The 15,408-nt window shown below is 30.9% G+C and overlaps 1 protein-coding gene across 1 annotated transcript; it reads left to right on the forward strand.

Moving 5' to 3' along the window:
* Window positions 1–234: 234 nt before the first annotated feature.
* LOC107073351 (uncharacterized) lies at window positions 235–14,165 on the forward strand. Its single transcript, XM_015333951.2, has 7 exons — window positions 235–597; window positions 715–1,425; window positions 2,197–2,451; window positions 2,556–2,748; window positions 2,875–3,088; window positions 3,151–3,293; window positions 3,374–14,165. The coding sequence occupies exons 2-7, from the start codon at window positions 788–790 to the stop codon at window positions 5,957–5,959; spliced, it is 4,029 nt and encodes a 1,342-aa protein (XP_015189437.2). The 5' UTR covers window positions 235–597; window positions 715–787; the 3' UTR covers window positions 5,960–14,165.
* The last annotated feature ends 1,243 nt before the right edge of the window (window positions 14,166–15,408 follow it).

The following is a 15,408-nucleotide window of genomic DNA, read 5'->3' on the forward strand; positions in this document are numbered from 1 at the left end:
TTGTTAAATATAATAAACAAAATATGAAAGAATCAAAAGAAACGTGAACGAACATTGAAAAGAAGAAAGATGATTGGCCGTTGAAGAATTGAAGGATTGAATATGATTGGTTAATAAATTTTCGAACGGATCAATGGGACGTTATCAGCTGTCACAGAGGGCGCCGCCATTTTGCGGTGAAATTTATAAACTCGTTGAATTCTTTCGAATACGTAATAGAGGTGCGTCGCGTCGAATAAAAGGCTTAAGTTCTATGACGAACGAAAGAACGCGCAAAGTGCTATCGGTCTGACTTCCGTGGGCAATACATAGAGAGAGAGAGAGAAAGAAAGAGAGAGAGAGAGAGAGAGACCGTCAACCGATTGTCGTGTAAGACTGTTGTGTGTTAGAGGTCCAACATGGGCCGCGGATGAGTGCTATCAACCGTGACCGATTTATGCCGGAACGATCGGCGTTAAAGTGTCGAGCGTTGTAGTTATGAGGGTGAAGCGTTTACGATCATATTGCAAGCGCTTCGGCGAATTGTCGGTACGCGCGAGTGGAGGCTCTCGAATGGCGCCCACGCAGGACCTAGACCGGAGAGTGCGATGCTAACAAGTAGTAATAATAATAGTAGTTGTAGTTGTAGAAGTAGTAGTAGTAGTAGTAGTAATAGTAGTAGTAGTATTAGTAATAATAGTAATAGAAGTCCAGCTGACTCTGACAAAATGGTAGGGCCCTCTCTGTCGGCGGGAGGTTATAGATTCGTACGTGCTACATAATCCGGTACCGTCGCGGTTAGGGTACGATGAGTACTGATAATCATGATCAGTCCAAGCCCAAACCACCACCATCATCGTCAACATCATCATCATCATCGTCAACATCAACATCATCTTCATCATCTTCATCTACATCATCGTCAGCAGCAGCAGCAGCAGCAGCAACAACAGCAACAGCAACATTACCACCACCACCGCCGCCACCACCGCTACCACCTCCACCTGCGATACCGCCATCGCCATCACCACTACTATCATCATCGTCTTCTACGCGAAACAACGTACCCATCGACGAGTACGCTTTTGACGGTACGCGCATCAAGAAAGAACAAAGTGACACTTGTCTCGAGAACGGTGACGGCGCCGGTGCCAGCAACAACGTCAGTGGATCAAACAGTGGTGGTGGCGGTGGTGTTGGTTCTGGTTCTGGTTCTGGTGCTGGTGCTGGAGGAAACGCTGCTGCTATCACAAAAGCCGGTATCAACGACAACAAGAGAGGACCGGGGGGTACCCCCGCTACTCCAACTGCTGGTAGACTCTCCAACGGGTTCCACGAAGGCGACCTACTTCAGGACATCATCGCGGCCAAGTTCACGACCCTGGCGAATCACGGTTCCACCGGCAAAAACGACAAGATTCGTCTGATGATCGAGGACAGCGTCAGGTTCATATATTTAACATTATTTGTTTTCTCTCATAACTTGATTATTTCATTATTTTCATTCATAAGATTTTCATATCTTCTCTTCTTTCTTTTTCTTTATTAAGATTTATATTAAGAATACATATTAATGATTTATATTACCTTAAAGTTCGTATTTGATTAATTGAAGAGGTAAATCAACGCTAATCCTAAATCGACAAGTACTTTATTAGTTACTTTATTATATATTAAAAGATATATAAATAAATTCTTACTTGTATTATTACTTTCTTTATTTTATTTTATTTTTTTTTTGTATCACATTGTATATCTTTTGATGCAGTTTTCCATACCTGGAAAAAAATTGTTCTCTTTATTTATAATGTATTCTCATTCATTCGAGTATAATTCGTCCAAACGTTTTATCAAATAAAATAATATATATATATATTTTCGAGTTAGACCGAATAATCAATAGCATGATTATTTTTCAAATTAACTTTTATTTATTTCGATTTGTATTTTTGACGCTTTTGTTATTTAACAGGAAGAACATAAAAAAAAAGAAAGAAACAATTGGCATAAAATAATCATAAAAGTATCAGCAGAAATATTTGATGAATAATTATTGTCAATCATTATTTTCATATTCATGATTTGTTAAAATAAACAAACGTATCACATTCTCATCGATTTTTAATGTTGAGATAGATTTTCTTTGTTTCTTTTTTTTTTCTTTTTTTTAAATACATCATAATTAATGAAGCTTTCTTTGTATGTTTAAATATATAGCGAAGAATCAAAATCACGAGTTCAGGAAATATTTTCCCAAGTTGAGCAACTTAAAATAGAAGAAAAATTGTTGCTGTATCTGAAGCTACCATTGTCGTTGAACAATACAGGAGGAACCGTTGATCCATTGAGGCAGCCATTAAATCCATTAGGAAATCGTTATGAAATTCATCAGACTATTATGTGGATTAAAACACATTTGGAAGAGGATCCTGAAGTTTCATTACCGAAACAAGAGGTCTATGAAGAATATAAGTATGTTTAACATAAATATATTATAAATATACACTGGATCTCTGTAATGAATTTCTTGTAATCTTAAATAAACCGTAATATTTATACAATATTTATTTTTTTAGCATGTACTGTATAAGGAATTCTATGAAACCGCTATCAACTGCAGATTTTGGAAAAGTTATGAAACAAGTTTATCCACGGGTACGTCCTCGAAGACTAGGCACACGAGGCAATTCTCGCTATTGTTATGCAGGAATGCGCAAAAGAGTTAAATTGGAAGCTCCAACGTTGCCTAACATATCTGGAACACAAACTGTGAGACGCATCTTATTTTGTTTGTTTGTTTTTTTTTTTTCTAATATCTTATATGTATTATATAAATGTTAAATATAATACTTTAACGTATTAATAATGATTATATCAGTTGTTTGATATTTTTAGGAGGATGGTACGGAAGAAAATATTACTGAAGAAATGCTAGGTGCTGCTTCAACGTTAATTAGGGAATGGGCAGAAAATCTGTTAGGTTTTAAATTTCCAACATTGAGTGCCTTAGCACGTCATCTTGTGGATAATGTTTGTGTCGATGTACGATCGTTAGCTGCCATATGCATTTTATCTGCTTCAAGGAAACCGGATACTTCATCCAACGAAGGTATATACAATAAAATATTTATAATATTTTGATACTAATCAATAAATATATTTAATCGATAGAGTCAACAACTGATTTGTCAGTTACATCGATAACTGGAAAACCAGGAAAATTAAGAGAAGCGCAGATACAATTACAACGTAAGCTACAACAACGAGAACATATAAAAGATCAAAAGCATAGGCACATTGACAATGTTACACTGGTATGATATTCAATTATTCATGATATTAGAAATTCCATATAATTAAATATATATATAAATATAAATAATATTTTTCACAGAATCAGAGTAAAGAGAAGATAGTTGATAATAAAGCAGGAGTGAATAAGGGAAGTAAAAAAGTTAAGACCAATCAATCGCCTCAGGGTACAAATACGCCAGCTGGACAATATGTGTTAAACAAACATAATCTACCTGCCACTGTTACAGTTCGGCAGAAAAAGGTTCTTAAAGCTAGCAGTCAAGCTTGCAACAACGTTTCTCCGGAATCTAACTGTGATAATATAGTGGTACAATCGATCGAAGATGTTCAGAATAATAGCAGCACTAGAGTAGTAACGACCAATTGCGTTAATTCAAAGCGAGACGTTAAACCTAAAAATTCCAGAAAGCGTGCCAATCTCAATGTACCAAATCAACCATCGGAATCCAGTCCTGAGAAGCAAACTAAACTTGCAGAACAGCAGGTACATGAAAATGTAGAGCATTCCAGTATGTTGTTACCTAGGCTCTCATCTGTACAACGTGCGGGGAAAATATCAGTGATATTAGCTAGTAACCTGAAGCCTACCAAGTGTAAAGCCACAGAGGCTGTTAGTAATCAGCCTGCCAAAAACTGTGATATTGAATTGCCAATATGTTCCAAAAATTCCATCAAAATAAATGGTTGTCCCAGTAATTTTGATTCCAATGGAAATGGAACTGAAACATCGACTCTATTAACCAAGGATCAACTAAGATTGTTGCAAGAAAATTCAAACCTCATAAGTAAGAATGATAAGCTATGTTCCCTCGATGCGGATGCTTTGGATGATTATTTAAACGGGGGTAATAATTCTCAAGAACAAGAAGAGGAATTGTTGCAGTATTTTCAACAGAATAGTTCGTCTAGTTCAGATGTAGAGGCAAATGCCATTACCGGTGACACAGAACAAATTTCAAGATCCGACAAAGTGTCTCAGCTAAGATTAATATTAGAACAAAATTTAAAGGCTGGTACCGAGCACCCACCTATCGACATAGTATCCGCTACTATTGTCAGGCAGAATACGGTTAGTGAAAAACAGGAGGTTACTCAAACGCATAATTTGATACTTCCAACATTGTTAAATCATTCGAATCAGACTAATACCAGACGCAGGGTTAGTTTTGAAACGAATGTCGTCGAACATGTACAAGATTCCAATGTTGTTGCAAATACCGTACCTCAAAGCCCAAATACGCGTCGTAGGATATTTAATTTCACACCAATATCGCCTGGTCCACATTCGCCTATCAATGGTCGTGCTTCCAAATCTAATTCAGCAAATGCGAGTCCCTTCGTATCACCAAGAAATACACCAGTGCCTCGATCACGGAGTAATCTACAGGGTGGCAGTTTTAGATCACGAGCGAGTCAAAAATCATTGTCGCGTTCCATATCATGCAGCATGCCATATACTGGAAAGAACGATACATTTGTAGTACCTACTAGTGGTCCTGAATTAGTACGACAGGTGTCCATGCCGCAATCACCTCTTACTTATACAAAGTCATCTGAAGTACAAGTTGGTGGTAGCACGACGCACATTGCTATAACATCCAAGCAAGAAAATCAAGGATCACAATGCCCTCCATTTTTAGCATCTGATTTGGCACCGCAAAAACAACTGCTTATTAATTATCCAAGCCAAGAAAATTTACAAGAGATTAAGAACGTTTATCAAAGATCGCAACCAACAGATCAGGAGATCAGTGAATTATTGCTTGGCAATAAACAGTTTACCACAGAACAGCTTTTTTATAGATCGCAATCTGTTCCTTTACATCGTATGGTAAATCCAGCGTTAATGTCTCCTATCTCAACGCAACAGTGTATCTCAAGTTTTCAAAGTCATAGTTTTAATCCATCAACAAGCAGTTCAATAGCTCCTACTCCTGTACCTAGTGAATTCAATGACTTTGGTTCTATAGGTCAATCAGAAGGGACTTCTTATTTATTAAATGACGTCGATCCTAACTTTATATCGGACGATCAACAATTTTTAATGAACGACAAAGAGATTTCAACGGAAAATATAACTAATATTCTTAATATACTGAGTGAGGAGGGATCACAAAGTTTACAGATTTTACCTGAACAATCTGGTGAAGAAGATTTGATAGATAATAATGGAATAGTTTTAGATACTTTACCTAATTCTAATATCAATTTGTCTGAAGAGGACATGTTAGACTCTTCTAATGTTCTTGATAGTTCGGTGAATGGAGCATTGCAGAAGATCATGCAATCTCGTTCTTATCCAAATACGCCACTTCCTGCACCGGTATCAACGTATACACCATCTTACGCTGAAGATAGTAATGGTTCAAGATCGTATCCATCGACACCTTTGCATACAGTTCAATCTCAGGAAGTTTATCAAGAGTCTAACGAACCAATGCTCTCAAGTCCTACGTTAAATTCATTGAATTTACACGGAGACACAACGAGTATTACAACATCGGATAATGGTTGTAGGAACGTCGCAGATTTACTTGGAACCACCTTCCTAGAAGAGCACGACGGTGAAACAGACGATTTGGATCCTCTTAGCAATTTTGATGGATTGCAAGATGTTGATCCATTGACTCCTTTGTTCAATGAAGTGACAGAGCCTAATCGTTGAAAAAAAGGTCTATTATTGACACGAGGTAACTCAGATATTATATTGCATTCTTTATAGAAATTTATTAAATATTTTTTTATTTAGTAGTTCTCTCGCATGTTTTTCTCATCAATTAATTATATATATATATATATAAATATATATATCATATATAAGTACTTTGTAAAATAATAAATACACAAATGTATTATTATTATTATTATGCAAAGTACTTTGATATTATCGTTATCACAAAGAGAAATTTTAATGAATTTTTTTAGTTCATTCACGGTGTCACAGATGTCAATCTATTTTTATTAAGTTTAATGTTTAATTATGAACATTTTTTTGTATTTTTCAATTTTCATTATATTCTCTTTTTTTTTTCTTAGGCTGCTATTTTTTTTTTTGTTACTTCAATTATTTTTATAATTATTGCAAGATTTGGACAAATTTAGGATCACCTTTTTCTCATAGTTTCATTGCATAAAATTAATCAATTTTACTCATTGATATAAAAAAAGGATTATAACAAGAACAACAACAACAACAACAACAATAACAACAAAAGAAACAAATAAAGTTTAAAAGTAAAGATGCGATGGAACAATTTTTGTAGTAGCCTGTTTTTTTTTTTTGTAATATCTGATATTGACAATATTTTCCGATGATTTTACGAGAACACACCAACACACATGATGTTCTCGAATATTTACAGAATAAAAAAAAACCCCCCCAAAAAAAAAAGCTCATATAACTGCCGTATTTTTAGAAAACTCGCGTATTATTTGAATTGTCGTATATCTAATTTATATTAAACAATAATAAAGGCACTGTGACACGAGAAGAGTTTTAAACTTTTGATAGTGTTTTTTCTGACTGCCAACTGTCAAAACATTATATGAAATATAAAATATTATAATAAGGATTTTAAAATCTTTTGATGCAAAATTAAAATTATTATAATAATGTTAAAATAATGGACAATGAATAAAGAAGAAAAGAAAAGAAAACAAAAAAAAAAGAAAAGAATTGCTCTCAACTGAGGAGGAGGACTTATTGCTATCTTATATCATCTTACATTAGATATGAGAAAGAGAGAGAGAGAGAGAGAGAGAGAAAACAAGTTGATTTTATACAAATACTTTAATATTCGTCGTTTTCAAGTGCTTGTTTCTAACCAGGAGACCGATGGTCCGATCGTCGCCCCTCCAATTTTGTTTGAAATTTGGTACACTTGTAGTAGTAGTCCATGAGAAGATTCATGGTGCTTTTAAACTTGGCGCATATAACCCAGTTAATATAATTGTACAGGCTACAATTTTATTCCACATATATAAAATACCACAAGTATAGACATAATATAATAAACAAACCTATCAGTATGAAAGGTAAGAGATCAGGGACACCAGCGACAACATGGAAGAATCCTCTCCGATCATTTGATTCCACAAAAACTTGAAACAATTCACAAAAGAGCGCACACCGCCAAGAATGATTACATCAGATCTGTTACAGACAGTCCTCCTTGCAAGGTAGTGCAATTATATGACAAGTTTGTGGACTCAGGCAGTGTTGTAGTCTCACAACCTGTTGATTCTAAAATAGGTGGGAGGAAACCAGTGGAGAAATCCTCGTCGAGGGCTCCAACAACACCTGTAATTGTTTCCCCAACATCTACAATCCCTGAGGTGTCAGAACCTCCCCCAGAGAGTGAGACACCCTCTCGTGGTACTTCTCCTGATGATCAGGAAGCTCGTTATCATGGGATTGGTGCAGATGATATAGATAATGATGACATTACCAATCTACCGGTAGCTCAGAGTACACCAAATTATGGTGGCAAGTATGGAATGGATAATGATGTGATGAATGTCTGATTCGACACACAAAAATGGAACCCATCAGGTTCAAGGCTGTGATGGATCTCTGGTTCAGAAATAGATGGGACAATCTGACAAATCCCCCAGCTGAATTGGAAAGCATTCATTATCTCTATTGTGTCCCTGCTGAAACCACTATTCCTCAGGCAATTGAGGTTTTACAGTATGTTAGTAACAACCTGGCAATGGCTAGGATAAGGCAAGGACTAATGGCGGAGACAGTCACCCCCTCAAAGACTAAAATCATGGCTGACTATATGGGCCAAGTTTAAAGACACAATGAATCTTCTCATGGGACTACTACAAGTGTGCCAAATTTGCAAAAAATCGGAGGGGAGGTAGATCCCCTGGGTAAGTCATTTAAGAACATGTTAATGTGACTCTGTTATTTAACCACTCTATGAAATATTAGCAATCAACTGTTAGGCATTGGTATTGTGCGGTATTGAAACCAGTATATATAATAGAAAAACGTATATACTTTATAATCCTATAATTGATTAGTAATTACATTATTTTTTTTTTTTTTTTGTAATAAAGTATACAGTCTTAGTTGATTCTATTTTTTTATTACTTATCAAATGAAATTTATTCAAACGGTGTTTTGTTTTTTGTTTTTAAATCTTATTACAGTGAACGCAACGTTTTAAAAAACCCCCTTGCATATACTTTGGTATATATTATATTAATTTTTATATCATTATATTAAAAAGAACATTATAAATTATTAGCTGTATATTAACCAGTTAAGCGTGGCGATGATCTGTGCGCAGAGTGCGCGCTCTGGTGTGTGTCGTGATAATCAAGCGACGACGGATATAGTCGTCGGAACACGCTTAACTGGTTAAATCTTCTCGCTCTTCTTTTTCTTATTTTTTGTTTTGTTTTGTTTCTTTTGTTTCTTCTTCGTTTTTTTTTCTTCTTATTTTTAATAATGAACGATTTGTAAAAAAGAAAAAAAAAAGAAAATTGATCTCTCTTCCAAGAGAATGTGTTTTATATTTTATATTTATATAAAAATTATATATATATATGTATATTAAATTTTTATTCTGTTTATAAATCAAATATATATTTTAAATCTAATTTGTTTGTTACATCGATCGGTTAAAAAAAAAAATCTTCTTTCGTTCTTTCAATTATATATTTTATGAGACGAATTAGGAACAACGGGGTTAAAAGTTTTATCGGATTGACACACTTTATAACACGTGTAAAATTTAAAATTTATGTTTTACAACATAGAACATAAATGTGTTGTATGTATTACGTACATACATTACGTATGTAATAAATAAAAATACGGTGATCGTGATTTATTCGCATTTAACTTATACATAAATTATTATTATTATTATTATTATTATATATTTATATGGCCGTATATATTATATATATATATATAGCATATGTTATATAAATATATATATACATAAATTGTTATATTAAATTATGTAATTAAATGTTTTTCTTGATTTTTTTTTATTTGTTTTTTTTTTTAAATCAAATTTTAATCCTTTCTGTGACTGACGTATATATACGGCACCCGTCGCGAAACAGTTTTAATAAATATTTTCTTAAAAGGTTGATTTATAAAAAAGAAAAAGAAAGAAAAAAAAGAAACACTAAAAACACATACTTTTCAATATTTATTTGATTCTTTTTAACACTAGATATACACCACCATTTTCAGTATACCTCTTTCTACTACAGTAGTCAAAATGACTGGTGTATACAAACAAAAAAAATGCTTTTTGAGACTTCCAATCTTTATTTACTCTTAAAAAATAACAAAAAAATGTTTAACAATAATAATTTTAATAGTTAAATGGATTGATTAGACATTTTTAAATAACAAAATGTTGAATTACTTACAGAAATTAAATGTTATCATGAAGTAGACATTTTGAATTAAAAAATGGCCGACCCGACCAGTCAAAATGGCTGGTCTGATATATCTAGTGTTTAATTTCAGGATTATTACTCAATTATTTCTTAATAACAATAAATATAAAATAATTTGTAAAAATTAAAGATGAAGAATCATTACACAGAGATTAAACAAAATATCAAATAAAATTTGATGAACGACTTATTTTTTCTTTCTTTTTTATTCAATTATTTTCAAAAGATTAAAAAAGCATTTAGCAAAATTTCGATCACGAATTTAATTTTGTTTCAATTTGCGTTTTGCTGCAACGACAACGAATTATGTAAAAAAAAATTAATGAGGATTTGTTCTTCTTTCTTCTTTTTTTTTTTTTGCTTTTTGTTTTCTTCTCTTTCATTTTTTTGTTTTTTTTTGTTCTCAAACGCAAAAATTATTCGATTAAGATTGTTTTTTATATTGCATTAACGAAAATCGTTGTGCATAAAGTTATTATATTTGTACAAATATTAAAAATTGATTATTAATAATCAAGTAGTATATATAAATATATATATATATGTATTTGTGATAGGGGAAAGAGAATAAGAAAAGAAGAGAAAAGAAAGAGAAAGAGAAAGAGAAAGATTTAATATAATTAACGAATAAATCGTGATAGAAAGAAAGAAAGAAAGAAAGAAAGACAGAGAGAGAAGATCGTATTTGAAAAAAAAAAAAAGAAAAAAGGAAATAATATATAAAACCGGATTTATATTCACAAACGTAACTTAATTACTTACGAAATATTCTTGTTGTGAGAAATATATTAAAAAAAAAGTATTTAAACAAAAACATTCGACCAATTCTCAAAAAATCTTTGCGAATTTCTATAAGAAAAAAAAAACAATTAAAATAAAATAAAAAAGAAACTGCTACTTGTAATTAAATATAAGTAAGGAACACGTATTATGATATTATAATTGTTACACGCACAAAAAAACGATTTATAGCTAGAAGTTATTATTCCAATATAATCGTATAATCAGGGTTTATAGCCAGTTAAGTGTAGCGATGATTTGTGCGCCGCAGAGTGCGCGCTCTGGTGTGTGTCACGATAATCAAGCGATGACGGTTATAGTCGTCGAACACAGAATAAGTGGGTGTGCGGCTGTTAAAATATTGAATAGTCAAAATGACCAACTTTATTTTAGAAAATAATGAACAATTTTGTTAGTAATTTACACACAGTTTCTTAAAACGAAAAAAATTAGAGAATAAATCGAATATTTAATGAGCCTTTTTCCTTGGGAAGATTAAAAAAAGATCCGCTAGGAGGGGCAGCACCAGTAGGGGAGGGATGGTTTCTTATGTTTTGAATTATCTATTGACAACAACGTTAAACGTACGTCTTATTACTATTAGAATAAATAAATATTGTGAACAAACAAAATTATCATGCCTACAAAACATTGTGCATTCGTTAATTGTACATCTGATAGTCGGTACAAGCAGGATGTGGTGTAAAATTCACATATGTACCCTCCCCCCCAGGCTCCCACTCCACTGGTGCTGCACCTCCTAGCGGATCTTTTTTTAATCATCCCAGGAAAAAGGCTCATGGAGGTTAAGTATTTATTCGTGACTTTTTTGTTTGTTTTTGTTTTTTGTTTTTCACCTCTAAACATTTTAAACATATTCAAATTTACGAATATAATTTAATTATTTGCTAGCAAAATTACAATTGAAAATATCAAATTGTAAGAAAGTTTTTTGCGCATGACGTATATAGACGTCATAACACGAAATTTTGTCACACCTCCCATGACGGATATAGTCGTGAAACACGCTTAACTGGTTAACGTACTGTCGTACGTGCTTTTTCTATTTATCTAGATACAAGTTTAAAAATAAATTTAAAAAAAAAATTTATATATATATTGGGATCTCTGGCAGGGACGTAGCGTAGCAATTCGACCTATCTAATCTAATTTTGAATTTAGCCACCAGATAGCGTATTCAAGTGCTAGAGATCCCACCAAGTGGCATAGCAATTCGACCTATCTAATCTAATTTTGAATTTAGCCACCAGATAGCGTATTCAAGTGCTAGAGATCCCAATATATATATATAGCTATACATATATAAGGAAATAACTTGTATCTAGATATATAATTAGATTTTATTTGCAAAAACTGAAAATTAATACACGAACATAAACGCGTAAACATATATACATATTATATTCATATACACAGAAAAAAATCAATACATGTTTTAAAAAAATATATATATATATATTTGCAAGAATATTAAAATAAACACAGTTATATTTAAAAAAAAAAAGAAAAACAAATGGGTGGACAACGGTCTTGTCCGAAATATAAAACAAAATAATAACAATTTGAAAATAAATTAGACAAAACTGCCATGAAAATTATTCTAATTATGCAATAATAAAAAAAGACAAGAAAAAGAAGCTTTTTTTTCTGAAAGTAATAAATAATCAATAATTGTATTGTTGAACGTGTGACAAGATCGTTTGTTATCTCAAAAGAAAGATAATATAACAGTAATTTTACGTCTTTGTGTAATCTATCCAACACAACAACACATTTTTGTGTATTCATTTTCTCCTTCGATAGTTGGACGATCCATTTAAAAAGATCTAACGATAAATAATATTATGTTTCAGTTTTTTTTTTTTTTTTTTAAATCTATCTCGATTGATTTTAACTAGTTAAAGTGTGGCGATGATCTGTGCGCAGAGTGCGCGCTCTGGTGTGTGTCGCGATAATCAAGCGATGACGGTTATAGTCGTCAAACACGCTTAATTGATTAACTTATTGTTCGATTAGATTATTTTTTATCTATTCGAATCATATAAAAGATAATTATCTGAAGTGTTTTCTTTTTCAAAGTTTAACCCTATGCACTATGCGAATTATATTTTTCAATTTTGTTATCAATAGAGCAATTCTTAACCCTTTTTCTTTTTTTCTTTTTCTTTTGAACGTTTAAATTTGAAATATTTATTTATCAAATCAAAGGTAAAATTTAGAATAAAATAAATAAAGTAATGAAACACATATTCAATTATAAATAATACTACCATTTTATTTATACAATTGTTGTGTTTTGTAATTTTCAAATTGTACGACATTAAATATACCACCCACCATTTTCAGTCTACCTATTTCTACACCACACTAGTCAAAATGACTGGTGTATACAAAAAAAAAAGATGCTTTTTGAGACTTCCAATCTTTATTTACTCTTAAAAAATAACAAAAAAATGTTTAACAATAATAATTTTAATAGTTAAATGGATTGATTAGACATTTTTAAATAACAAAATGTTGAATTATTTACAGAAATCAAATGTTACCATGAAGTAGACATTTTGAATTAAAAAATGGCCGGCCCGACCAGTCAAAATGGCTGGTCTGGTATATCTAGTGTTACAAAATTTTGATGACGAGTCAGACTCGACATAGGAGTGAAGGGGTGAGAAGGGAGGATGTGCAAAGGGTTAAAAGTATATTTACAAATTTCGAAGGAGAAAAATGGTTCCATCGAAAGAAAAAAAAAGAGAGAGCAAGAGAGAGAGAGAGAGAGAGAGAAAGAAAAAAAAGAAACAAAACTATTATTACTTACATTAGATATCAATAGTATTGCATGGGGTAGATCAGTGAACTTATACATTACATATTACAAAAATATATATATATATATATACACATATATATACATATATATAATATCAAAGAGGAATCGTAGAATACAATAAATTTACAAATGATTTTGATTGATGTTGCAAATGAAAAAGAAAAAAAAAGGCCCAGACAGGCACCCCATATGTGTGTATGTATGTATATATATATGTATATACATGCATAAAAAATTCTAATCGGTTATAATAATAATAATTAGATCTTTGAACAACAAAAACAAAAACTATAATTAAAGTCACTTCGATTAATTAAATTTATATGCGGATATGAAAAAAAAAAAACAAAAAAAAAAATAATAATAATAAAAAACATAACAAAACAAAAACATAAAAACACCGTTTTGGTATGAAAAGAAAGGGAGGGGGGAGATATATCGTTTATCGAAATAAAAATAAAAATAAATAAATAAATGAATGAAACAAAAGGAAGAATGTATGCGAGAGAGAGAGAGAGAGAGAGAGAGAGAGAGAAAGAGAGAAAGAGAAAGAGAGAAAGGTGGAAAAATTAGAAAAGAATTGAAAAAATAATTAGTATGAAATAAACAAACAAACAAACAAAAAACATTGGATGTATTAACGTTTTACTGACATACATTAATTAAATGTATTACCGTTGATATATTGTTATCTTGCCAGGACGTGATCTATCTGCGTTTTTGCGACAATCGCATTATTTTCACATCAAGATAATAAATCTAATGATATATCGTATAAATAATAAAAAAGGAAAATGGTTAAAAAAAAAAACATAAAATAAAAATAAAACAAAACAAAACGATCGCACAGGTGAACATATATATATATATATATATATACATATATATATATATATATATATATATATAGATCTTCCTTGAAGAATAATTGGTTTAAAACGATATTATTATCAAGAAGATTCTTTCATTAATATTTATATATATGTATATATATATAAATTATAAAAAAAAAAATTACAAAAAAAAGTATATAACAGAATAAAAAAAAACCCATAATAAAATTAATATTAATAATTAATATTAATAATAATAATAATATTAAATGATAATGATAATATTAATTAATATTAATAATAATAATAATTAATAATAATAATAATAATAATAATAATATTAAATGATAAATGAAAAAAAAAAGAATGAAATTTCCTTGATCTTTTGTACCGTCGAATGTTCAAGCGAATAATAAAATCAAACACAATTGGAAAAAAAGCGGTCTCTTCCGATTGTGTGAGTTTTCTAATAATCGCTTGTTATTCGCTTTTCTTTGTAAATAAAAAGTCTTTTTTTTAGAAAATGTTATAAACAAACAAAAAATATTATAACAACGATGTATTTTGTGTCCATTTTACTATTCCTATTCCTTTTCAAAGTCCTTTACCAATAATATATTGTCGCAAAGTGGATGATATTTTATTTAAAAAACTAAGTGAATGAATTTTTTCGCAAAAATTAATTAACAATAATTTAATTAAAAATACCAGCGGTCACATTTTGATAGAAAATTTGGTAGATACATATTCTCCTAATCATAAATATATGTAAAAATGAGGTTTATTGCAAAAATCTGTTAGAATCTCGTCGAACTAACAGAAATAATCATGATTCTTTGTTAATAAACAAATAATTTGATTATAAATTGAAATATAAACTATCCTATCTTTCAAGTTAGATGAAACTGCACACAGTGTACACAATTTGATTAAAATCGGTTCAGTAGTTTAGGAAGTTCATTGCGAACAAACAACGTGACACGTAATTTATACATATTAAGAAGAAGATATAGTATATATAGTATGTATACTATATATATACTATAGTATCAGAGAATAGGTAAGAAAAATATACAAATTATAAAATACATATAAATATATATATATATGTATTATAATTTTGTATAATTTATAATATCTATATGCAATGATAAATAAAATGTTAACATTGTATGGCCTAAGTATTATTCATTTTTGTCAATAAATGTAGGTAAGTAAGTA

Source organism: Polistes dominula, unplaced genomic scaffold, assembly GCF_049000335.1.
Source record: "Polistes dominula isolate Pdom_NZ unplaced genomic scaffold, Pdom_raw_medaka contig_75, whole genome shotgun sequence".
NCBI classification, from domain to species: Eukaryota; Metazoa; Arthropoda; class Insecta; order Hymenoptera; family Vespidae; genus Polistes; species Polistes dominula.

Coding starts and splice junctions, on each gene's coding strand:
- LOC107073351 (XM_015333951.2), top strand. CDS start 788: ATGAGTACTGATAATCATGATCAGTCCAAGCCCAAACCACCACCATCA. Junction 1,426..2,196: donor ATGATCGAGGACAGCGTCAG/GTTCATATATTT, acceptor TTAAATATATAG/CGAAGAATCAAAATCACGAG. Junction 2,452..2,555: donor GAGGTCTATGAAGAATATAA/GTATGTTTAACA, acceptor TTATTTTTTTAG/CATGTACTGTATAAGGAATT.